Source organism: Vipera ursinii (assembly GCF_947247035.1).
Source record: "Vipera ursinii genome assembly, chromosome: 6".
NCBI classification, from domain to species: Eukaryota; Metazoa; Chordata; class Lepidosauria; order Squamata; family Viperidae; genus Vipera; species Vipera ursinii.
The window spans coordinates 4858404-4884658 of record NC_139515.1 but is presented as its reverse complement, the minus strand read 5'-3'; the positions used below and the strand labels follow the sequence as shown (position 1 = coordinate 4884658).

General features: G+C 41.2%; 1 protein-coding gene across 1 annotated transcript in view; it reads left to right on the top strand.

Annotated features, from left to right (window-relative positions):
* LAMB4 (laminin subunit beta 4) overlaps positions 1-26255 on the top strand; it is a gene marked incomplete at both ends in the record, with an annotated part of 71517 nt that overhangs the window by 3581 nt on the left and 41681 nt on the right. The window contains 10 exons of the mRNA XM_083366539.1: positions 4047-4137; positions 10928-11088; positions 16475-16607; positions 19311-19384; positions 20855-21043; positions 21367-21430; positions 21784-21998; positions 22603-22723; positions 25623-25811; positions 25978-26157. Coding sequence (XP_083222665.1) covers positions 4047-4137; positions 10928-11088; positions 16475-16607; positions 19311-19384; positions 20855-21043; positions 21367-21430; positions 21784-21998; positions 22603-22723; positions 25623-25811; positions 25978-26157 — 1417 coding nt within the window. The remainder of the gene's footprint in view (positions 1-4046; positions 4138-10927; positions 11089-16474; positions 16608-19310; positions 19385-20854; positions 21044-21366; positions 21431-21783; positions 21999-22602; positions 22724-25622; positions 25812-25977; positions 26158-26255) is intronic.

Here is a 26255-nt window from a genome sequence, read left to right as displayed (position 1 = left end):
CAAATGTGGCCTGTTAGAATAGAATAGAGCTGGAAGGGACCTTGGAGGTCTTCTAGTCCACCCTCCCTGCTCAGGCAGGAGAATTTGGGGTTTTGTTTTGCTTTGTAAAAAAAAAAAAGTTTCTCTTAGTAGATGTAGAGAAATTCTCTTAGCCCAGGGGTAGGCAACCTTGGCTCTTTTATGACTCGTGGACTTCAACTCCCAGAATTCCTGAGCCAGCCACGCTGAGGGAAAAGGGAGGTTTCCAAGCTGAGCCATGTTGGCTCAGGAATTCTGGGAATTGAAGTTCACACATTTTCAAGGGACCACATTTGAGAAACCTTGGTTCTTTTATGACTCGTGGACTTCAACTCCCAGAATTCCTAAGCCAGCATGGGGGAACCATGGCCCCTTCATGACTTGTGGGCTTCAACTCCCAGAATTCCTGAGCCAGCATGGCTCAGCTTGGAAACCTCTCCCTTTCCCCTCAGCGTGGCTGACTCAGGAATTCTGGGAGATGAAGTCCACGAGTCATAAAAGAGCCAAGGTTGCTTATCTCTGTCTTAGCCTTTAAAATGTAAAAATGTATATGAGGGGTCCTCAGTGCTGGTTAAGCTAGGTGGTTTTCTTGCAGATGTTTCATAACTGGGCAACGTTATGTAGGCACTGATGATGTTACCTAGTTTGGTACTGAAACGTCTGCCACAAAACAAGCTCATACAGCACCGATGGACCATACAGCCCTCCTCTATACAGGCACCATTTCTTTGCACCACTGATGATGTTACCTCGTTGGGTCGTGAAACGTCTGCAAGAAAACGACTAGCATCCGAGCTACGGACATTCGAAGAATCTCAAAGAAAAATAAGAAAACCCATTTGCCTTTTGGATACCTCTGGGATAGCCAAGCTGAGTGAGAAACCATGGACCCCACAGTCCTCCTCCTCCTCCTCCTCTCTGCAAACCTTCTCCCTTATAACATTGATGATGTTCCTTAATTGGGTCATGAAATGTCTGTGGAGTTTTCAAACACCTCATTGCGACTGAACAATTAATCCATATAAAGAGATTCTACTGTTTATTTTAGAAATCGTTTTCAACGGATGCATACTGTAAAGGTTTACACGGGATTTATACTGTATAAACACTCAAGGTGATTGAGAAAAGCTACGTAGGATTATGTCATGCCTTTGATCGTACTCCAATTTAATAAAGGAGAAAGATCTGTGAATTAAAACAGTCATAGTGCACGCATGGAGTTAAAATGAGGTCTTATTTCAAAGACAGCAAAACATCAAAACAGAAGAAAACATAACTTAATTCCTTAAGTACGGTATTTACAGAAATATTACTTTATGAATTAATGGGTCAAACTGAATGCCACAGTTAGGGGAATGGAGAGAGAGACAGATCCTTCTCTATCCCTATCCATCTATCTCTCTGCCTCTCAATCCATCCATCTCTATCTCTATCTTTCTATCTGTGGGAAGAATCCAGAGAAAGAAATATTTTGGGGAATGTTAAAAAGGCAGAATATATTTCCCCAAAGGATCTTAAAGTCAGAAAAGCAAGCCCAGTTTTTCTTAATAGCCCCAAGCAGAAACTCAGCAGAAACCAGCTTTTAGAAATGCAGATGTAATAATCCATTCAGGAAGGTTGGAGACAGTAAACTAGAAGCTGATGAGATTAGGAAGACAAAGACCCCTAAAATTATATACCCCACCCAAACTCTAAACGACATGACCTATGGGGACATGCACCTTTGGCGTTTAGTCATGCCGGCCACATGACCACGGAGATGTCCTCAGACAAGCGCTGGCTCTTTGGCTTTGAAACGGAGATGAGCACCGGCCCCTAGAGTCGGAAACGACTAGCACACATATGCGGGGGAACCTTTACCTTTTTATGGGGACATAATAGGATTAATCCACCATCAGAATCCCAAAAAGACACATTGAGACTCAGGTCAAAGTACATGACACAGGAAATACAAAGCCTCAAAAAGGAACAGGAACGCACCTCCAAAGCCCCAGAAGGTATAAAAACCCACCACTCCATTTAGAATTTACAATAGAATAGAGCTGGAAGGGACCCTGGAGGTCTTCTAGTCCAGCCCCCTGCTCAAGCAGGGGAACCTATACCATCTCAGACAAATGACTGTCCATTCTCTTCTTAAAAATCTCCAGTGATGGAGCGCCCACGATTTCAGATGGCAAGCTGTTCCACTGGTTGATTGTCCTCACTGTCAGGAAGTTTCTCCTTAATTCCAGGCTGCTTCTCTCTTTGATCAGTTTCCAACCATTGTTTCTTGTCCTTCCCTCTGGTGCCTTGGAGAATAACATGACACACACCCCCCCTCTTCTTTGTGGCAGTCCTCAGATACTGGAATACTGCTATCATATAAATTTAATAAAATAAATATCACCCCTGTTTCTTCTTTTCTTTAAACAAGCCAAACCCAAGTCCCGCAGCCGTTCTTCATATGTCTCCAGGCCTTTGATCATCTTAGTTGCTCTTCTCTGAATTTTTTTCCCAAGGTCTCAACATCTTTTTTTCTGATATGGTGACCAAAACTGGCTGCGGTATTCCAGATGTGGTCTTACTAGGGTTTTATCAAGCGGTACTAATACTTCACGTGATCTTGATTCTATGCCTCTGTTTATACAACCCAGGATTGTATTAGCTTTTTTTGGTGGCTGCTGCACACTGCTGGCTCGTGGTCAAGTGATCGTCCACTAGGACTCCAAGGTCCCTCTCACAGCTGCTGTTTTTGAGCCTTGCCTAATCTGTACTTAAGCCTTTGATTTTTCCTTCCTAAATGTAAAACTTTGCTTTTCTCCACATCGAAACTCATTTTGTAGGACAGGGCCCATTGTTCAAGTTTGTCAAGATCTTTTTGGATCCTGAGTTTGTCTTCTCTCATTGTTGGCTACTCCTGCCAACTACATGTGGTCAGCTTTCCCAGAGCCACGCTTCTGTCTGGCTCTCCTCTTCAATAAACTGCAACCTTCTTTCTAAAGCCGTCTCCATTTTGTTTATTCCCGGCTTGGACTGGATCCTGGTGAAGATTTTTCTTTCAATATATCTATGCATCCATGTATTCCTACCTATCCATCTGTCTATCTACTTATCTATTTATCTCTTTCCATCCATCCATCCATTATCTATCTATCTATCTATTTATCTATCTATCTATCTATCTATCTATCTATCTATCTATCTATCTATCTATCTATCTATTTATCTATCTATCTATCTATCTATTTATCATCTATCTATCTATCTATCTATCTATCTATCTATCTATCTATCTATCTGTCTATCCATTCTATCATCTCTCTATTGTTACACAAACTTTGTCAAGAAAGAAAATTAAAAGTTATTTAATCCAGGAGTCTATGTCCTGGGTTCATACTTAACCTCTCAGTATTTTGAAGGCTAGACACAATCGCATTTCTTCTGACTTTGCACCTTTTAACATCTATTTTCTCTTAAATTCTAAGCCGTTCTTACGGACCTTTTCTTTCATATATAAGCCAAAATTTAGCAAACGGTCTCCCACACATTGCAGTGATCAGTGATCAGACGATTCAAGAAAATGGAACAGTTTCGAAGTGAATTATATTTTCAATAAATTGCAAGATATCAGGTTTGTTTGTGGATGAACCCTTTCCTTCCCAGTCAGCCTTGTTAAAGGAGCGTAAACTCTAAAGATACCTCCTTTCATTCTGCTTTCTTTTGGCAAGGCTGCCAACAGTCTCGTCCCGAAAACTTTCCACTTGTGCAGTTTTCTGGAGCAGGGCTTGTCCTAGCAGATAATGTTGAGGAATGTTGCCCATACACGGCTAATTCTGTAAGCAAGTCTACTCCTGCATAGCAGGTCTGTTTGAGAAACTTCAAAAGGGACTTTATGTTCCATTTCTCAGCATCAAACATGTCATTTGATGAATTAGGAAAACAAATCTAACGCCCGCTTTAAGATTAGATATATAATCTTGCTTTTTTTGGGGGTCACTTTATATGAAAGTTCCCTGTAGCTACCTACGGCCGTGAAAACTGGACCTTAGAAAAGGCAAGACAGGAAGAAAATAGGCTTGTTTGAGCTGGGGGAGGGGGGGGTGCTGGAGAAGGCCCCCGAATATTCCTTGGACAGCAAAGGTGAGTGACAAGCAAACATGGGAGCGCGCAACACCAGAGGTGTTCCTGGGAGGCAAAAATCACAAAACTGTGTCTCTCACTTATTTTGCCCATGTCACACGGAGGGAGCAATTATGTTTGGAAGAGTTAGCGGTAAAAGGAAACCAGATCAATATGATCGTTGCAAGCAAACATGGAAGGGCTGCCCATCTCATCTTCCAAAGTGCACGATTACATTAAACCTCAGGAAGGAGAGAACTACTTGACATGAATTAATGCAATTAATGGAGAAGAACAGCCTGTTGTTAGAAGATAACATATCTTTCCCTCCAATCTGAACGGTGAATTATTGTAGTTTGGAAGCATCAAGAGAGCTCTGCTTTATGTAAAAACTCAAGTTCCTACTTGTTGATGAGTGTGTGTGTGTGTGTGTGTGAGAGAGAGAGAGAGAGAGAGAGAGAGAGAGAGAGAGAGAGAGAGAGAGAGAGAGAGAGAGACAACCTTCGGTCAATAGAGTGAGATATATAAGGCACCACTCTCAAGTTAGCAGTAGGTAATAAAATGAAGCAGAGTTGGAAAAACACAATATCGCAGGCTGCTAGGGAGCTAAGGAGGATACCCACTGGGGGAGCTTCCGAGATTTGGTGTCCTCCATACGTAACTGCAGCACATTGGCGGAAACGTTATAAATGGAGTAATTTCCATGGGGTGGCTGCAGTTTTACCATAACATCCTTTTTTCCATTCAAGAAATGGATTGGTGCCATTTGTTTCTGAGCAAAGTACATACACCAGGGGTCTTCAAACTTGGCCCTTTCATGACTCGTGGACTTCAACTCCCAGAATTCCTCAGCCAGGCATGCTGGCTGAGGAATTCTGGGAGTTGAAGTCCACAAGTCATACAAGGGCCAAGTTTGGAGACCCCTCCCAGAATTCCTCAGCCAGGCACGCTGGCTGAGGAGTTCTGGGAATTGAAGTCCACAAGTCATAAAAGGGCCAGGTTTGAAGACCCCGGACATACACTGGTGGATTTCGCCTCGCGTGCCTTTTTTTTTTTTTTTTTGGCAAACGTCAGGTTCCGTTGCAACTGTTAAATGCATCAGGCAGCCCAGCTTAACAAATCATCTTTTGGCAGGTTTTGAACTCATTTTCATCTACACCCAAGTGCCTGAAGGGAAAACATTCTCACTGTTTCCTTCCAACTCAGCGGTACGACTTTAATTCTCTTGTTTTCACCTGGCTGGTCCCGTTTCAAGAGTCACTTATAATTCGAAGGTCAGGTAAGAAAGGTTTAGATGGTTTGAAATTCTTTAATAGTAAAAAAATAAGGGCTGTCTGGTGATCTCTGCACGAATGGATGCATACCTGGGCAATCTTTTCATTGCTTCTGCTGCATTCCATGTAGCAGTGAACATAGATCTTAATGGAAATCTGAGTGTGCAGTGCTGAGTAATAAATTGTTCTTACAGTTGATGGGTTTAGCTTGCTAAGGTTGTGGTGGACATCTACATGGTGCTGGGTCAAAAAAGGACAGGGGGAAGGGGAAAGGGAAGGAAAGGGAAGGAAAGGAAAGGAAAGGAAAGGAAAGGAAAGGAAAGGAAAGGAAAGGAAAGGAAAGGAAAGGAAAGGAAAGGAAAGGAAAGGAAAGGAAAGGAAAGGAAGGGGAAGGAAAGGAAAGGAAAGGAAAGGAAAGGAAAGGAAGATAGAAGAAGGGAAGGGAAGGGAAGGAAGATAGGCAAAGGAAAGGAAAGGAAAGGAAAGGAAAGGAAAGGAAAGGAAGGGGAATGAAAGGAAAGGAAAGGAAAGGAAAGGAAAGGAAAGGAAAGGAAAGGAAAGGAAAGGAAAGGAAAGGAAAGGAAAGGGAATGATGAGGGAGGGAGGGAAGAGGAAAAGTGAGAAGGAAAGGAAAAAGAAAAGGAAAGGAAATGGGAAGGGAGGAAGAGAGGGAAGAAAAGTGGGAAAGAAAAAAGGAAAGGAAAGGAAAGGAAAGGGGGAGGGAAGAGAGAGAGGGAGGAAAGGAGGGAGGGAGGAAAAGTGGGAAGGAAAAAAGGAAGGAAATCTCGCAATCTTGATGCATTGAGAATTCTTACATATTAGAAATATAGCTTGACATAAAACCCTGACAACAGTAATACGTAGAGCTGTTGTAAGCCTTCTTTTGAAGCCATCGTCTCTGCACTCCTCTACCAAAAACATTAAATCTATCATTTCAAACTCTGCTCTGAACTTCCAAAAGTGATTGAACATTATGTCCTCACTGGGTCTGAGACAACGAAGCCTCAGTTCTGATGCTGGTTCCCCAAGCTGCCTTCTCAATTTTTCTGGACTTCAGTTACTGTAATCCAAGCACCAGGCTAGCAGGGAGGGTTAGGAGTTGGTCCAACATATGTGGAAGGGATCAACTTACAGAAAGCTAGCCTATTGCAAAGGGTTTTTGTCACTTGATACTGACTTCTTTCTCTCCTCAATATGTTAGACTAGACTAGACTAGACTAGACTAGACTAGAATACAATACAATACAATACAATACAATACAATACAATAGATGGAGTGGAGTGGAGTAGAGTAGAGTAGAGTATATAGTAGAGTAGAGTAGAGTAGAAGAATGAAGAAAATAGAATAGAATAGAAGAATAGAATAGAATAGGAATAGAATAGAATAGAATGGAATAAATGGAGTGGAGTGGAGTGGAGTGGAGTGGAGTGGAGTAGAGTAGAGTAGAGTAGAGTAGAGTAGAGTAGAGTAGAGTAGAGTAGAGTAGAAGAATGAAGAAAATGGAATGGAATGGAATAGAATAGAATAGAATAGAATAGAATAGAATAGAATAGAATAGAATAGAATAGAATAGAATAGAATAGAATAGAATAGAATAGAATTAGAGTAAATAGAATTAGAATAGAATAGAATAGAATAGAAGTAGAGTAAATAGAATAGAATAGAATAGAATAGAATAGAATAGAATAGAAGTAGAGTAAATAGAATAGAATAGAATAGAATAGAATAGAATAGAATAGAAGTAAATAGAATAGAATAGAATAGAATAGAATAGAATTAGAGTAAAGAATAGAATAGAATAGAATAGAATAGAATAGAATAGAATAGAATAGAATAGAATAGAATAGAATAGAATAGAGAATGGTAATAAGAATAGAATAGAATAGAATAGAATAGAATAGAATAGAATAGAATAGAATAGAATAGAATAGAATAGAATAGAATAGAAATATAGAAAGTGAATAGAATAGAATAGAATAGAAGAATAGAATAGAATAGAATAGAATAGAATAGAATAGAATAGAATAGAATAGAATAGAATAGAATAGAATAGAATAGAGAATGGTAATAAGAATAGAATAGAATAGAATAGAATAGAATAGAATAGAATAGAAATATAGAAAGTGAATAGAATAGAATAGAATAGAATAGAATAGAAATATAGAAAGTGAATAGAATAGAATAGAATAGAATAGAATAGAATAGAATAGAATAGAATAGAATAGAATAGAATAGAATAGAATAGAATAGAATAGGAAGGGACCTTGGAGATTTTCTAATCCAGCCCCCTAAAACAAAGCTGGAGGCTTTCTTCTCTAAATGATGGATTTTAGAAGATGATTATTCATAAAATCATATCATTATTTTCTCATCGTCTCACATCTACACATGCCTGAGGAGACTTTCACTGCCTTGTGATTTCAAGTATATCTCTTTAATGCATCAGATGGTTGTTGTTTTTAAACACAAAGGGAATTTTTCTTTTTCTTTTTCTCCTGAAGTTCAAATTAAGCCAAGGCAAGACTTCACAAATACCTCAAAATATCTACATGATGTTTCCATCGGTAATTCTTCTGAATCTTGGTAAGTTCAACAACTTCAGATATGCCCAAACATATTCCGTATGTTTTATTTTAGCCACTGGGTGACCGATGCTGGGAACCTGCTGCTTGTGCAGCCGGGTTGAGAAATTAGCTGCTGGTGAAGCTGGGCAGAGGCTGCTCCTGCCCAGGGTTGGCGCCCAAGAAAGAAGGACACAGAGATCTCTCGGGGGGAAGGGCTCCGCTGCTCCTGGGATGCACTCTCAACCACGAGGAGCAGTGGACCTTGTTTATTTATAGTAAAAGCAACCAATCATATTTTATTATTGTTCAAATAGACCAATCATGATACACACGTGTTCTTCTAAACTATCCTGAAAGGACATTGGTGTTAATAGTAGATTCAAATACAGTAATGACCAATCACCTGCAGGAGGCGTCAGAATTTGCCTTATATGGAATAGCCAATGGTGTGAAAGAATTCTGTGATTATGCCCTTATATGGCTGCAGCCAATGACATCTCTCCTAGGTTTCTTTGTTTACTAGGTTTCTTTGTTTACTTCCTTATACATGGTTCACTGAAGACTTTCCATGGTAGAAAAGTACTAGCCAGCTTCATGTATAGGAACAGAGATCATGGTTATTCCAACAGACCGATTTATATTAATTATGAATGCCTCAGCTAGCAAATTTGATGTGAGCCTAGCTGAGATCTAGCCAGATGTACATATTTCACTACACACCATGTACTATGTGATTGCCCATCTCTAACTCATTGTAGGAGATGAGATAATCTATGTTTGCAAAATAAATAAATAAATAAATAAATAAATAAATAAATAAATAAATCAGGAAGATTCTGGCAGCACAACTTCAGACCCACAAATATTGTTACAAGACGTGTTAGATGTTTTGTGCCAGCCATTGGCAGTTACCCAAAAAGGTCATCAGATGGAAGCAAAGAGGCTTCTTTGCTTCCACTGATGAGTCAGGGGTCCCAGGCCCTACAGCCCCATTGGAGAGAGTGTTTTATGGTTAGGGAGGAGCTCAGACCCCCCATAAATACCTCTGCTCAGGGGCTGCTCTTTGTTCTAGTTCTCGTCTTTGCTTTCTCTCTTGCATGCATTCTCTCTCTATCATACAAGCATGGATGCCTCCATGCCATATAGCTCTTTCTATATAATCTATCGATGAATAAAGCTTCATAATGATTGCATCTCTGCATCCTGCCTCTTTTACTTGGAAGCACCTTAACGGCCCATCGATCTCTCGTGAGAGCTCCTCACAAGTCAATTAGCTGGATCACAAACAGCAAATGCTTGTTCATATTATGTTTGCCATAAACCTTGGTTCTTATTATTTGGAGTCATGATGAAATACTTTGGGGTAATCTTTTCAATTTCACCCAAAACATTAAGAGTTTCATACTGAAATTCAGCAGCCCAGAATTCTGCTTGTATACAGCATGTGAACCTCAACAAGAGTTGTCCCAAACTGCAACTGGACTTTTCTTGTGTTTTTTTTTCCTTCCTTGAAAACATGTCGCTTCTCATCATGAACTCAACAAGAGGCAGCAACTAACCAGGCTTGGAGCGTAAAGCTGGTTGAGCAAATGGGTGGAAAACACCCAAGTAGTGCCAAGCTCTTGGATAGACTGAGAAGTAAACACACACACACACAAACACACAGACACACACTCCCTGCCAAGAAACTATATGGGTGCAATTACCTGGATTTGGGCTGGACTTGGGTTTCAGATGCCAGGATGCTTTTTTGCTGGTTTTTGTATTTGTTTATTGTTTTATTATTGTTTGTGACCTGCCCTGGGATTATTTACATATGGTGGGCAACTACAAAGTTCTTTCAAAGAAATAAAATCTTTCCCCTCTATGGACACTTGTGAAACAGCTCCAGGTGCTGGAATTATTAGCCTTTGCCTTAGCAATAGCATAGCTTTTAGATTTTTTATACTGCTTCACAGTGCTTTACAGCTTTCTCTAAACCAAGGGTCTTCAAACTTGGCCCTTTTAGGACTTGTGGACTTCAACTCCCAGAATTCCCCAGCCAGGCACGCTGGCTGGGGAATTCTGGGAGTTGAAGTCCACAAGTCCTAAAAGGGCCAGGTTTGAAGACCCCTGCTCTAAACGGTTTACAGAGTCAGCATATTGCTCCCAAACAATCTGGGTCCTCATTTTATTGACCTCAGAAGGGCAGAAGGCTGACTCAATCTGGAGCCAATCAGGATCGAACTGCTGACATTGGGTAGAATTAGAGCCTGCAGTACTGTATTCTAACCACTGGGCCACCACAGCATAGATAGCACTTAGACTTGTATCCTGCTTCACAGTGCTTTATAGCCCTCTCTAAGCGGTTTACAGAGTCAGCCTCTTGCCCTCAACAATCTGAGTCCTCATTTTACCGACCTTGGCAGGACGGAAGGCTGAGTCAACCTTGAGCCGGTCAGGATCGAACCCCTGGCATTCGGCAGAGTTAGAGCTTGCAGTACTGCATTCTAACCATTGCACCACCCTGCCTTCCCTTGTTGTATCTCACTTTGCAACTCACGTACATCTTCCTGAAGAACTGAACTTGATTCCTTGGATGTCTTTACCATCCGCGTTCTCTGTATTGGCTAGGTCAAGGGTGGCTGGCTCAGGAATTCTGGGAGTTGAAGTCCACAAGTCATAAAAGAGCCAAGGTTCCCCACCCCTGGGCTAGGTGGACGCTTAAATGCAATGATACACTTAAGCCAGAGACAGTACAGTACAAGTAAATAAGAAAACTATAAATAATGTCCTGGAAAATGCAAAGTTGGACAGCTTAAAGGTTCACATCAAGTTACCAGCCTACCCCTATTCAGTATTTTCCAGCTGTGGTGGGCATCAATGTTCAAGGTTCCCAGATGATTGAGACTTAGCATCAAGATATCTGGAGTCATTCGTTCAAAGAAGCCTGTCATTCAACAAACTCTGTTTCATCTTCATTTTGTATTCAGCGCTACTCACAGACTTCCTAAGCAGTCAGAACAGCTGTCAGCAGGGCGCTTGTCACCCATCTGTTGGAGACCTGCTTGTGGGACGCAGCCAACAGCTGACTGCTTCATCTACGTGTGGACTGTTTGGCCCTGAGAAGTACTGCATTGTTGGGCACCTTGGGGTGAGTTTATTGTGTTGCCCAAAAGATAACTGGAACTATAAATATTATAGCATCCAGTTTTGGTCACCACGATGTAAGAAAGATGTTGAGACTCTAGAAAGAGTACAGAGAAGAGCAACAAAGATGATTAGGGGACTGGAGGCTAAAACATATAAGGAATGGTTGCTGGAATTGGATATGTGTAGTTTAACGAAGAGAAGGACGAGGGGTGACATGATGGCAGTGTTCCAGTATCTCAGGGGCTGCCCCAAAGAAGAGGGAGTCAAGCTATTCTCCAAAGCACCTGAAAGCAGGACAAGAAGCAACGGATGGAAACTAGTCAAGGAGAGAAGCAACCTAGAACTAAGGAGAAACTTCCTGACAGTTAGAACAATTTACCAGTGGAACAACCTGATTATTATTATTATAGTCCTCCCAAATCTCTTTCTGTTGGAAACGTGATCCACTTTGTTCAACTGCAGGCTAACCAGCAGAAAACAACAACAACATAGAATATAGAATAGGATTGGAAGGGACCTTGGAGGTCTTCCAGTTCAACCTTCTACTCAAGCAAGAGACCCTATGTCATTTCAGACAAATGACTGCCCAGTCTTTTCTTGAAAACGTCCAGCGTTGGAGCACCCACAAGCCATTGCACTGATCGATTGTTATTACTTTCATTCGTTTCCCCTCAGTTCTAGATTGGATCTGTCTTTAACGATCTTCCTCCTGTTACTTCTTTGTCCACCCATCAGGTGCTTTGGAGAATAGGTGGACCTTCTCTTCTCTATGACAGCCCCTCACCTGCTTGAAGACTGCTATCGTGTCATCCCTAGTCCTTCTCTTTGTTAGACTAGATCAGGGGTCTTCAAGCTTGGCCCTTTTATGACTTGTGGACTTCAACTCCCAGAATTCCTCAGCCACCGTGCCTGGCTGAGGAATTCTGGAAGTTGAAGTCCACAAGTCATAAAAAGGCCAAGTTTGAAGACCCCCGGACTAGATATATCTAATTCCCTCAATCGTTCATCGTATGGTTTAGCCTCCAGACACCTGATGATCACCTTTGTTGCTCTTCTCTGCACTCTTTCTAAGGTCTCCACATCGTGGTGACCAGAACTGGACACAGTATTCTAACTGTGGTCTCACCAGTGCAATATAAACCACGCTCAGTTATGGGACCTAAAGAGGACTTACCGCTGTCAATGATTTGAAAGTGGTTTGAAAGAAAGGCTTACGGTCTCATATAAGATCAGCACTTCTCTGCTGGTCAAAGAAACTTTTTTCCAAGCTCCTTCACAAAGCTGATTGTTTGATATCTCCAGACCTACCAACCTAGCAAGTCTACTGTCACGACAGATCTTAAGCTGTAGGCTGGTTGATCTGAATGATAACACAGCCTTTCTAAGGCTTTAGCCCTAAACGGCATTTTTAAATTGAGTTTGCTTAGGTAAGGATGCAAATCAGAGCAGCTGGTCCCATCTGAAACCTGGATGAATCAACTGCCTACTGCCCTCAGATTTTGAAGAATCAGAATTTTACACCAGTTTCCACATCTAGCGATCAAGGTGATCGCTAGATAAGGCTTAATTCTAAGGAATTGTCAATTGTCGTAAAAAAATGCTAACCTCTAAATCTGAACTTTCACTCCTCAATCAAACGTTATTAATACAAATTTGCAGGACTAAAAAAAAGCTATCTAAGATGTATTTCACAAGTCTGAACTTCTTCAATAGTTTTCTACTGTTTTGTCTCTAAGGAATCTATGCATTTAACTGGCAAAACATTACATTCCTCATTACATTCCTCTATTCATGGATACTTTGAATTTGCCATCAAACAATGTCGTCTTTAAACTCTGCCTGACCTGAAGGCTTCTTAAGCTCTGCCATACATTCAGACATTTGTCATCACTTTCAACTTTTCGCTCTTCAGAAAGACAGAGAAAGAAGAAATAAAAAGAGAGATCAGAACAACGAGAGCTTTTGCGCTGGATACAAATTCCATGTTTGTCTAATCACACTTGGCCAAATAAACTATTCTGTTCTGTTCTGTTCTGTTCTGTTCTAATTCCATTCCATTCCATTCCATATTTTCTTTTCTATTCTATTCTATTCTATTCTATTCTATTCTGTTCTGTTCTGTTCTGTTCTGTTCTGTTCTGTTCTGTTCTGTCCCGTCCTGTCCCGCCCCGCCCCACATCATTCTATTCTATTCTATTCTATTCTATTCTATTCTATTCTATTCTGTTCTGTTCTGTTCTGTTCTGTTCTGTTCTGTTCTGTTCTGTTCTATTCTATTCTATTCTATTCTATTCTATTCTATTCTATTCTATTCTATTCCAGTCCATATTTTCTATTCTATTCTATTCTATTCTATTCTATTCTATTCTATTCTATTCTATTCTATTCTATTCTATTCTATTCTATTCTATTTCCATTCCATATTTACTTTTCTATTCTGTTTCCATTCCATTCCATATTTTCTATTCTATTCTATTCTATTCTATTCTATTCTATTCTATTCTATTCTATTCTATTCTATTCTATTCTATTCTATTCTATTCTATTCTATTCTATTCTATTCTATTCTATATTCTATTCTATTCTTTTCTATTCTATTCTATTCTATTCTATATTCTATTCTATTCTATTCTATTCTATTCTATTCTATTCTATTCTATTCTATTCTATTCTATTCTATTCTATTCTATTCTATTCTATTCTATTCTATTGCATTCAGTTGGTTTTCAAGTTGAACTAGAAATATTGCCGTATCATTTTCACATAAAGGGGTTGGACTAGAAGGCCTCCAAGGTCCCTTCCAACTCCGTTATTCTATGATGATGATGATGATTTTGGAAGGGACCTTGGAGGTCATCTAGTCCAACCCCTGCTCAGGTAGGAAATCCTAGACCATTTCAGACAAATGGCTGTCCAATATCTTCTTAAAAACTTCCAGTGTTGGAGCATTCACAGCTTCTGGAGACAGGCTATTCCACTGATTAATTGTTCTCACTGTCAGGAAATTTCTCCTTAGTTCTAGGTTGCTTCTCTCCTTAATGAGTTTCCATCCATTGCTTCTTGTCCTGCCTTCAAGGTGCTTTGGAGAATAGCTTGACTCCCTCTTCTTTGGGGCAGCCCCTGAGATATTGGAACACTGCTATCATGTCACCCCTTGTCCTTCTCTTCATTAAATTAGACATACCCAATTCCAGCAACTGTTCTTTATATGTTTTAGCCTCCAGTCCCCTGATCATCTTTGTTGCTCTTCTCTGCACTCTTTCTACAGTCTCAACATCTTTTTTACATCATGGTGACCAAAACTGGATGCGGTATAAGTGACAAAAATCAGTTCACCATTCTGATGAGCATATTAGATCTTACTGACTTCAAATCATCCGAAGTCTTGGCATTAAGTCTGCACTGGGTTCACTTCTGTAATCCCACCCCATTCTACCCCAATTTGGAACAAATAATAATAATAATAATAATAATAATAATAATAATAATAATAATAATAATAATAATAATAATAAAGTTGGAAGGTACCTTGGAGGTCATCTAGTCCAACCCCCTGCTCAGGCAGGAAACCTTATACCATTTCAGGCAAATGGCTGTCCAGTCTCTTCTTAAAAACCTCCAGTGTTGGAGCATTCACCACCTCTGGAGGCAGGCTGTTCCACTGGTTAGGGGCTTCAACTGGCTTCAGCTGGCTAACCCCAATCATGTGGCCTTTGCATTACCAAACTAATCTGCTTTCTCCCTCCCCTGGCTGGGATTTTCCTGGAAAGAGAATAAGCAGAAAGGGTGAGACTTTTCAGGAAAGAGAACAGGCAGAAACAGACACAGGAGGCTTGTAAGGTGACACCATCTCTCATCTCCTCCGTCAAATTGCACCCATGAGGCAGACATTCCCTTCTCACTTCTGAGAGCAAAGAAGCAGGCAAGGATGAAAAGCCCAAGGCATGTGCAAATCACTATTTTGTCAACTCATCTCCCTTCTCCACATTTGGCACTTGCAAAAACAACTTTGGGGGGGGGAATTGAAATCCATTGGTCTACTAAGAAACCATCACTGCTGAACCCCCAAATGTGATGGACGAGAAACAACGGTTGGAAACTGGTCAAGGAGAGAAGCAACCTGGAACTAAGGAGAAACTTCCTGACAGTTAGAACAATTAACCAGTGGTATGACTTGCCACCAGAAGTTGTGAATGCTCCAACACTGGAGATCTTTAAGAAGAGGCTAGACAGTCACTTGTCTGAAATGGTATAGGTTCTCCTACTTGAGCAAGGGGCTGGACTACAAGACCTCCCAGGTCCCTTCCAGCTTCTATTCTATTCTATTCTGTTCTGTTCTGTTCCGTTCCGTTCCATTCCATTCCATGCCATTCCATTCCATTTTTCTATTCTATTCTATTCTATTCTATTCTATTCTATTCTATTCTATTCTATTCCATTGCATTCCATTCCATTCCATTCCATTCCATTATTCTATTCTATTCTATTCTATTCTATTCTATTCTATTCTATTCTATTCTATTCTATTCTATTCTATTCTATTCTATTCCATTGCATTCCATTCCATTCCATTCCATTCCATTATTCTATTCTATTCTATTCTATTCTATTCTATTCTATTCTATTCTATTCTATTCTATTCTATTCTATTCTATTCTATTCTATTCTATTCTATTCTATTCTATTCCATTCCATTCCATTTCATATTTTCTATTCTATTCTATTCTATTCTATTCTATTCTATTCTATTCTATTCTATTCTATTCTACTCTACTCTACTCTACTCTACTCTACTCTACTCTACTCTACTCTACTCTACTCCACTCCACTCCACTCCATTCCATTCCATTCCATTCCATTCCATTCCATTATTCTATTCTATTCTATTCTATTCTATTCTATTCTATTCCTATTCTATTCTATTCTATTATTCTATTCTATTCTATTCTATTCTATTCTATTCTATTCTATTCTATTCTATTCTATTCTATTCTATTCTATTCTATTCTATTCTATTCTAGGTTTAGGGATGACATACATGATCACTGTCTTCCAATATTTGAGGGCCGGTCACAGAGAAGAGGGGGGATCAACTTATTCTCCAAAGTCCCAGAGGACAGCACAAGAAGCAATGGGTGGAAGCTTCTTTTAAAGGGAGATCCAATCTGGAACCTAAGGAGAAATTTCCTGACAGCGAGAACAATGGAATAGTTTGACTCCTGGAGTTATGGGCGCCCCATCACTGGAAGTTTTTAAGAAGAGGCTGGACATTCACCTGTCTGAGATGGTATAGGTTCTTCTGCTTGAGCAGAGGGCTGGACTAGAAGACCTTCAAGGTCCCTTCCAGCTCTATTCTATTCTTTGTGTTTGTTTCTACCCTTTTCTAGGAGAAGAAGAAATGTTTCACCTGCGATTCCAGGCACCCCTATCACCCACTTTTCCAAAGCAACAGCCACTCCATCGAAAACGTCGTTGCGCGTTTGGAACGCGATCGGAAGAAGTGGTGGCAATCTGAAAACGGTGAGCGGTTTTGGCTGGTTTTATTTCTTTTGCCAATTTGGTCGGGCTGTCATCTGCTCAACCTCTGTCTGACGATCTCACGAGCAAAGTGGCAAATCCCTGCCTGGGGACGGTGTTGTCAGAAAGCTTAATATTTCTTTTGTAGCAATGCCAGTTTATGAAATTACCCAACTAAACGAATTGATGGCTTGGAGCCTAACACCAAGCAGAGCGGCGGCCTTTTCCTGCAACACAATTTCACATTTGGAACTACAGGAGGTGGTTAATTATTTGCAGCAGCATTGAATATTTTCTATTTAGCTGAATAACAGAGCTGGAAGGGACCCTGGAGGTCATCTAGTCCAGGGGTAGGCAACCTTGGCTCTCTTATGACTCGTGCACTTCAACTCTCAGAATTCCTGAGCCAGGGTGGCTCAGGAATTCTGGGAGTTGACGTCCACGAGTCATAAAAGAGCCAAGGTTGCCTACCCCTGATCTAGTCCAAATCCCTGCTGACGCAGGTGACCTTTAGGGTTAGGGTTACATCACCATGAACTTGGAGAGCAAAATGGACATTGCCAACAAATTCGGAGTGCTTGGGTATGGTTAGGAGGGCACTGAATTTCTAGCCTGCCCTATCTATGTTTCCTGGTAAAATACATGGGAAAATACCATTGGAGGAATAGTCCACTTAGGGTTAGGGTTAGGTCACCATGAACTCAAAAAGCAAAATGGAAATTGCCAACAAATTCGGAGTGCTTGGGTATGGTTAGGAAGGCATTGACTTTTCTAGCCTGCCCTATCTATGTTTCCTGGTAAAATACATAGGAAACAAAGATTATTATGGGACTGGAGACTAAAATGTATAAGGAACGGTTGCTGGAATTGGGGATGTCTAGTTTAATGAAAAGAAGGACGAGTGGGGACATAATAGTAGGGTTCAAATATATCAGGGGCTGCCACAAAGAAGAAGGAGTCAAGCTATTCTCCAAAGTGCCTGAAGGCAGGACAAGAAGCAACAGAAGGAAACTCATCAAGGAGAGAAGCAACCTAGAACTAAGGAGAAACTTCCTGACAGTGAGGACAATTAACCAGTGGAACAACCTGCCTCCAGAAGCGGTGAATGCTCCAACACTGGACGTTTTTAAGAAGAGACTGGACAGCCATTTGTCTGAAATGGTATAGGGTTTCCTGCCTGAGCAGGGGGTTGGACTAGATGACCTCCAAGGTCCCTTCCAACATCATCATCATTATTATTATTATTATTATTATTATTATTATTATTATTATTATTATTATTATTATCCCATTGGAGGAAAATTTCACTTAGTGTTAGGGTTAGGTCACCATGAACTCATAGAGAAAAATGGACGTCACCAACAAATTCAGAGTGCTTTGGTATGGTTAGGAAGGCACTGACTTTTCTAGGCTGCCCTATTTATGTTTCCTGGTAAAATACATGGGAAAATCAGACTGGAGGAAAATTCCACTTATCATTTCAGACAAGTGGCTGTCCAGTCTTTTCTTAAAAGCCTCTAGTGGTGGAGCACCCACAACTTCTGAAGGCAAGCCTTTCCACTAGTTAATTGTTTTCACTGTTAGGAGGAACTTTCTCCTTAATTCCAGGTTGCTTCTCTCCTTGATTAGTTTCCATCCATTGTTTCTTGTCCTGACTTCAGGTGCTTTGGAAAATAGGTTGATCCCCTCCTCTCGGTGAGACCCCCCCCTCAAATATTGGAACACTGCTATCATGTCACCCCTGGTCCTTCTCTTCTCTAGACTAGCCATACCCAATTCCTGCAACTGTTCTTCATGTTTTAATCTCCAGGCCCTTAATCATCTTTGTTATGTATGGGGATAATAAAATATACGTAGCAGCAGCTCAGTGCGTGACCATCAGGTGGCGCTGTACCGTATCAGGATTGGCTGGTAGCGGACGGCGGGAAAACCTAAATAAGGGATTGGCTGTCAGTGCACCTGGCCAAGTATATAAGGGGGTACAGGTAACCCCTTTGTCCTGTTCGATACTGCTACCAATAAAAGAGCTGCCATGCTGGATCCTTTGTCTGTTGTTTGACCATGCGGCCAAGAACCCACTACACAATAATCTTTGTTGCTTTTCTCTGCACTCTTTCCAGAGTCTCAATATATTTTTTATAATGTGGTGACCAGACCTGGATGCAGTATTCCAGGTGTGGAATACCTGGATGCTAAATTTTTAAAGATGCTGAAGTGACATTAGTCCATGCAACTGTATTGAAAAAAAAGCAAGAAATAAAACAGGATAAAAAAAATTATATTTGAATGTTTACAATTTTTATTTCTATTATCTGTGACCCCAATACATCAATTCATTATTATCCAAAATTAATAGAATTGGATATAGTAAGAATTTGTGCTTGGTAAGACTTGCAGATTGGGGGATATTCCTTGGAAAATAATTGTGATCGTTCTGATATTAATCAAGATAATTATAAAAATTGCTTGAGAGTTGCAAGCATAAGCCATCCAATTGAGTTACTTAAGCCAGAAAATTAACCTCAGCGGTACCACAAAATGTCAATCCCTTGGCAATTTTATTTTGAAAATAAAATATATCTTTGAAGTGGTTTCTATAAGATAGACCCTAAATGCAATTAATTCCTCAGAAAGGGGGGGAATAAATATTTCTTGTTCCTGTTTTTTTAATTTCGTATTATCTGCATCTGGCTTATTAATTTGCAGGTGTTGACCATGTCAGTATTCAGTTGGACTTGGAAAATATGTTTCAATTCAGCCATCTTATCCTGACCTTCAAGGTACCTTCATACAAAGCCACAAAATACAGTATTTAAATTATTTAATAGCCTAGCAATTATTTAGAGTGGGTAACGTTAAGGCAATTTTTGCTTTTATGTTGTTTAAAATTGATACGATGTAGTTCAGAATTACTTAGCTGTTGTTGACTGGGAATTGTGATCACCTGGAAGGCAATCTACCTTTTTCAAAAAGAATATACAATTCTCATATTTTACTAGCAAGAAAGCAGAGGGGGGGAAAAAACTCTTTCAGTCATTTCTTCATATTTAACATATCCTAAATTTAGCCTATTTAGGATTTCAAAACAGGCACTTTAGCTTGCCTTCGTGATGCCAAGATCTGCAACGGATCCACATAAACCCTTCATGCTTCAGCTAACATTTATAGCAACAATTCAATGAAACGTATCATCTCCTGAGCTTTTAAATCTGATTTAATCCGATTAAGTGTATTTACACACCAGACTTGTGGCAACAGGTAAAATAAGGAGAGATTTGCAGTATTTTGGGTTTTAGGAGGAATGTGCAGACTGATTGTATTTTATGGATGGCTAAGGGACGCAGTGGCTCATAAGGGACACTTAATGGTGTTTACCTATATTTGCAGCTAATTGATCTGATCAGCCTAGTATCAAGTGAGTCTATTTGTTTGCTACCAGAGAGAAATGTTTCTATATCAGATCCCAAATGAACAGATAATATATGCAGTAAAATGTGAATGCTGGGAACATGCTCTAAAATGGTTGTGCCCAATATATTATTTAATTATATCCGTTGCCCAGTCAGCCAGGTGTTTGGACTGGATTTGGTATTTTTGTCCACCTATAGAGACCTTCCCAAGGATTTGGATAGGCAGATGTTGTTGTGTAATAGTGTTAAAGGTATCGATACAGGATGTAATTTCAATTTGCACAACTTCTGGAGGCAAATTGTTCCACTGGTTAATTGTTCTAACTGTCAGGAAGTTTCTCCTTAGTTCTAGGTTGCTTCTCTCCTTGATTAGTTTCCATCTGTTGCTTCTTGTCCTGCCCTTTGGCGCTTTGGAGAATAGCTTGACTCCCTCTTCTTTGGGGCAGCCCCTGAGATATTGGAATGGTGGTTTACAACTGTGGTAGCTATGCAAGAGGAAAAGAAACAGATTGGAGACATGCCATCAATAAATATTGGGCACTGAATATTTATTTTTAGTTAATTATCATAAAAATTTCTAGGTAACAGCTCAGTTGCACAACGGTCTACTATCCTCTTTAATAGAATTGAGATCCAATCAGGTCACTTTCTTCAAATATATGCCAGTTTCATTTTAGGTCATCGTAAACCCTTGAAAAGAACTCTTTTATAGAGGCATGGTGAAAGCTGAATCTGCCCAGTATTTGTTCACAATAATAAATAGACAGGGGTATCAGGTGCTTAAGAGTTGATAACTGAAATCTTCAAACAAACGTCAATCTGAAGTTGTATCTCTTGCAGACGTTTCGTCCTGCCGCCATGTTGGTGGAACGCTCTGCCGATTACGCTCAAACCTGGAAAGTGTACAGATATTTTGCCCAGAATTGTGCGGCTTCTTTCCCCGGCATTCCTTCAAAACCAGCCGAAGCAGTTGGGGACCTTGTCTGCGACTCCAAATATTCAGATATCGAACCGTCAACCGAAGGGGAGGTACGTTCATGATTGGACTTCAGTGATTTTGATTCTCTGTGCGATTACAAAAGTCACGCTGTGCAAATCCAGTCAAGCTTCCTTGAAGTCAGAAAGCTGCCAGACACTTCTTTTACGGTTCATTCTGTAGTTAAGGATTGGTAATAATAATAATAATAATAATAATAATAATAATAATAATAATAATAATAACAACAACAACAACAACAACAACAACAACAATAACAATAACAATAACAATAATAATAATAATAATGTATTTCAGGTCAGTTCTTTTGCCTCCGTGCGCTTAACCTCATAAATATTATTTTGGATGTTGGCAGGTTATTTTCAAAGTTCTGGATCCCGGTTTTGAAATAGAAAATGTGTATGATCCATACATCCAAGGTAGGAACCGTTGGGATTTTAACAAACAGTCCTTTGCCAATTTTAATTTACTTCGAAACAACATTTTGTGGCTGCTTGGCAAAACACAACTGTTAATAAAGAGTTAGAAATTGTACCTGCAACACCAGGTCAAAACGTTATTGGATGGAATGGCTGAAAAGTGATTTGGAGAGCGTTGCAAATGCGAATTAATTTCAAATTAATTTGTACACCTTCGTCTCTTCTCTTTTTCAACTGTTATAGGAACTACAGCTAGTCCTTGATTTACAAACTTTGTTTAGTGACCGTTCAAAGTTACAAGGGCGCTAAAAAAAGTGACTTAATTTGCCATTTCCCCACGCTTTCCACCGCAGAGCTGGTTGCTTTTACAAATCTGAGAATCAACTTTACACAGCTTCACGTGTTGGGAGACACTTTACTGGGAGAAAAGAAAGGCAATCTTCCGGAAAAATACTACTACGCGCTGTATGAAATGGTTGTTCGTGGGAGCTGCATGTGCAATGGTCATGCCAGATACTGTGGCGCTGGGGAAAACCTGCGAGGGGACGTCTTCCACCAGCCTGGGATGGTGAGTTGAAAAAGCGCTCTCTCCAGGAGACTTCATTTGAGCACAAAGTTGTCTTGAAAACATTGCAGAAATATTGTATGAGAAGAAGCAGCCGAGTCTGAGGGTGGAGTCAAGAGAGGGTTTAGCCTAGAATCGTTACGTTGCCACAAATGATCCGAGTCCAATCCCTCTTGAAGTCTGTTAACTCTGATCTAGCATCAATTCAGTGCTGACCATTCACTGACTAGATTCTGGTATGTAGGCATGAGCAATAAATTAGCTTAACTGGAATTTAATGCGTGATCCTGATTCTTTGCACCTGACAAATGTTCCTAAGGACAGCTAGGACAGCTAGGATATCTGAGTACCAATCAGGCTATCATAATTCATTTAAACTCTGTCATTTTTGTGTCCAAACGTTCTACAAGTTGGGTGCTCTAAGACGATGCCTCTTAAAAGAGCAGAGTTTCATAATGCTAGACAATGACGTATGCACATTTTATTGTGGATATGCAGTTTAATCCCATGGCCCTTGCCCAAAGTTCATTTCTAGCAGGCCACATTAGAGGAACGCAAAGCACGGATGCCGACACGCACTTCCACAATCTTCACTGATGTGTTCCAGGTGCAGGGAAACTGTCTCTGTGAGCACAACACAGACGGTCCATCCTGTGAACGATGCAAAGATTTCTACAAAGATGTCCCTTGGAGACCGGCTGAAGGATCCCGGGAAAATGCTTGCCAAAGTATTCCAGTGATTGGCTTAGTTTTTACCAGATTTTTTGGATAATAATCGCCTGTGGTCCTGCTGAATATCTAATGGCATGGCAGTGTCAAGCTCCGGAGAAATCAGGCACTTCAAATGAGTATAAAGATTTATTGCAAGCTTAAGGTCTCTACAAGAATCTGACCAACTAACAGTCAAGGGAAATGAGTGGGAGATAAGAATAGAAAGGAATTCAAGGTGGGCTAGACTTAGCTCTCTTGTGGGTACACAGCCTGGTCTACAGGCAGGCTGAAATTTTATTCTACAGGCAGTCCTCAGTTGATGATCATTCATGGGTTGACTGTTTGACGTGATGACTGTGCTGAACGCGGAGACTTCAGGCCTGTCCTCGAAGTTGCAGCCATCCCAGTGTGCCCTGGTCATGCAATTGTGATTCGGGTGCTTAGCAACTGTCCTGCAGTTAGGATGTTGCAGCATCTCACAGTCTTGTGATTGCATTCGCAATCTCCACAGCTGGCTTCCAACAAGCAAAATCCATGGAGAAGACAGAAGGAAGTAGTAAACAGTGACCAAAGGACCTGGTGCCCAACAACTGCAACCAGGGCTGCTGTAGTAACTTGATGCAGTCGTGTCATTATGGTTTATGGCCACATGGCTTAGCAATGGAGGAGGTTCAGGTCCCCATGACAATCGTTAACTGAGGACTACCTGTCTTTCATTTTAATTATTTACACTGGTGCTGGTATCACAGCCTTGACCCTGGGGGGTGTAAACACATGAAAGCAAAAGCTTCAACCTATAACCAAAGGAACACAACTTTCAAAAAGTTAATCCTGATCACAAATGATCAGGATTGTGACTAGCCTAATCTCCTGGCTCAAACCTTTGGAGTCTTCCAAGCCAAAGTGTCCTAGTTCTGACAGATGAATCTCAGATCCTTCCCCCAAGTCAAAGTCTTGCAGGGTTGGGTTTCTCTGGATTTTGGAGAAGATGCTGTTCCACAGGTTGGCCCTGCTCCAGAAAAGGCACAATTCCTGGGTTCGACAAGGCAGCCTTGCTTTATGAAAGGGACCACAGATCTGGTGGGAGACTGACGTTCCTGCAGATAGGCTGGTGCTATGCCAGGGAATGCTTTAGAGCAGGGGTGTCAAACTTGCGATGTCACGTAACACATCACGAAATATCGCAACTTTTTTTTCCATTGCCAGCAATGGTGTGGGCGTGGTTTTGCCACAACACATTCAGCCTGCGGGCCGGCAGTTTGACACCCCAGCTTTAGAGGCAACAAAAGGTAAACTAAATAAAAAACAATGAAAGGAAACAAAATAAACGTAGCGTTTTAATGGGCAGCAAAATCTCTGCTGGGGCCCCTGTCCTTTGGAACATCTTGCCACTGGAAGTGAGATCCGCCTCCATCTTTCTGATCTGCTGGAAGAGCTTTAAAACCTGGCTCTGCCAAGTAGCTTGGGGGCCCCAATGCAGACGCACTACGCTGGAGATGGTTGAGTGAGGGAGAAAAACCCACCCTAGGGCCATCTTGTTTTTTCATCTTCATTTCATTGTACGTGTTAATGCTTTTATAGTTATGCTTCTGGGGGGGGGCACAATGGCTCAGTGTGTTGTGATTCAGGGTCAGTCTGTGGGTTCAGCAGTTGGGTCGGATGACTCAGATGAGGGGGAGGAGGGGGGTGTTGAAGAACTTGCTGATGATGGCTTTGAGGCTCTGCAGAGCCCCCAGCCAGGCCCCTCCTACCTGGTGGAGACCCAGCTGTGTGAGCCTGACAGTGTGGATGAAGATGACCCACAGCTGGCCCGGTTCAAGGACGCCCGACGCAGGAGGCAGTCAAGTAGGAGCAAGCAGAGGAAGGCTGTGGGACTTCTCGGAAGGAGGCAAAGAGAGGCCACACCCTGAACTCTTTATAAAGGGAATGTTTGGGGGAGGGCTGGTTTGCTGAAAGCAACCGCTCCGATAGTGTTTCAAAGCTCCGGTATCTTGTTTCATGTTTTGTTTGTGTAATAAATTTGGCAGACGTATTCCAGCCTTTTGCCGTCTGTAAAGGGGTTGCCTTTTCTGCAAGGCCGGTAGCAGGCTGGTACAGAACACAGTGGTTAAAGGTGGTGAGCTTGTCAGCTGGAAAGCTGACATCCTGGCTTTGAGATCTGAGCGCCATGCAAGTGCGAATAGATTAATAGGTACCACTTAGATGGGAAAAATAACAGTATGTTCAATGTGCCTCAGGGTATAGCCATGCTGGCCACATGACCACGGAAATGTGTTCGGACAACGCTGGCTCCCTCATCCAAGAAATGAAGATGAGTACTGTCCCCTAGAGTCGGACGTGACTTGACAGGGGAAAACCTTTAACTTTACCTTTATGCTTCTATGTGATACCAGCTACCCAGGTGTCAATGCTGCTAACATTGGATGTTCTTGCTTGACAACATAGGGAGATGTAGCCTTCCTTTAACTCGTATACTATTTTTAGAGCTAGAATTAGTGGGCGCTGGGGGGGAGTAGGGAGAACGTATCTCAAGACTGTTTGTAATAAGAGAAGATCAGAATTTGGCAGGTTGCTAAACAGGAGGGGAAGTTTGCATTTTAAACTAATTGGAGAATGTGATTTATGACGTTAAATGAAGGGAGGGAATTGTGTTTAATAAGAAGTGTTCAGGGGAGGAGAACTCAGATCTTGGCTCCAAATACATACGTGCGGAAGCTATGCGAGTATAATACAAGATTCTTTAAGGTAAACAATGCCTTGAAGTTCTTTGAAGTACTGCATTTGTCGGAACCATGACACCAGGATCCCTTACAGGAAATAACCCCTTTCACTATGTTCATACTCTATTTTGGTGCTTGGATGCATCTGGTTCCTACTGGTGTGGGAAGGCCCGATTGCATTTGCTTTCTGTTTCAGAATGTGAATGCAACAACCATTCGGAAACTTGCCACTTTGATATGGCCGTGTACCTCGCTAACAACCGTACTACAGGCGGAGTTTGTGAAGACTGTCAGCACAACACAACGGGGCAGCACTGCGAGCGATGCAAGCCTTTCTTCTACCAAGATCCTCAGAAGACCATGAGAGATCCTCATGTGTGCATCGGTAAGCGTGAAGCTCTTTGTGAGATGATCCAGTGGGTTGGGTTCAGACGACTTCGTACGGCTGGCTGTGAACTTGTTTGATTTGACCCGTATTAATCGGGATGGTGTTTTTACCAAAGCGTCACGCTGCTCCCTCATATACTGGTATTTGTCTTGTCTGTCCCTAGCTTGTGACTGCGATCCAGAAGGCACTCTGCAAAATGGGCTGTGCCAGAGTCATTCAGATCCCGTCCTTGGAACCATTGCCGGCCAGTGTCTTTGCAAGTCCAACGTCGAAGGAGTCCATTGTGACAAGTGCAAGCCGCACCACTATGGAATAAACGGAAGCGATCCACTGGGCTGTCAACGTACGCGTTTTTCTTTCCTTTTCTTGTGGTCCAGGGCTTGAAGATTTTAAGTCACAGTGTGAAAAACGCAGGCGTGAGTTGCATTTCAAAATACTCAG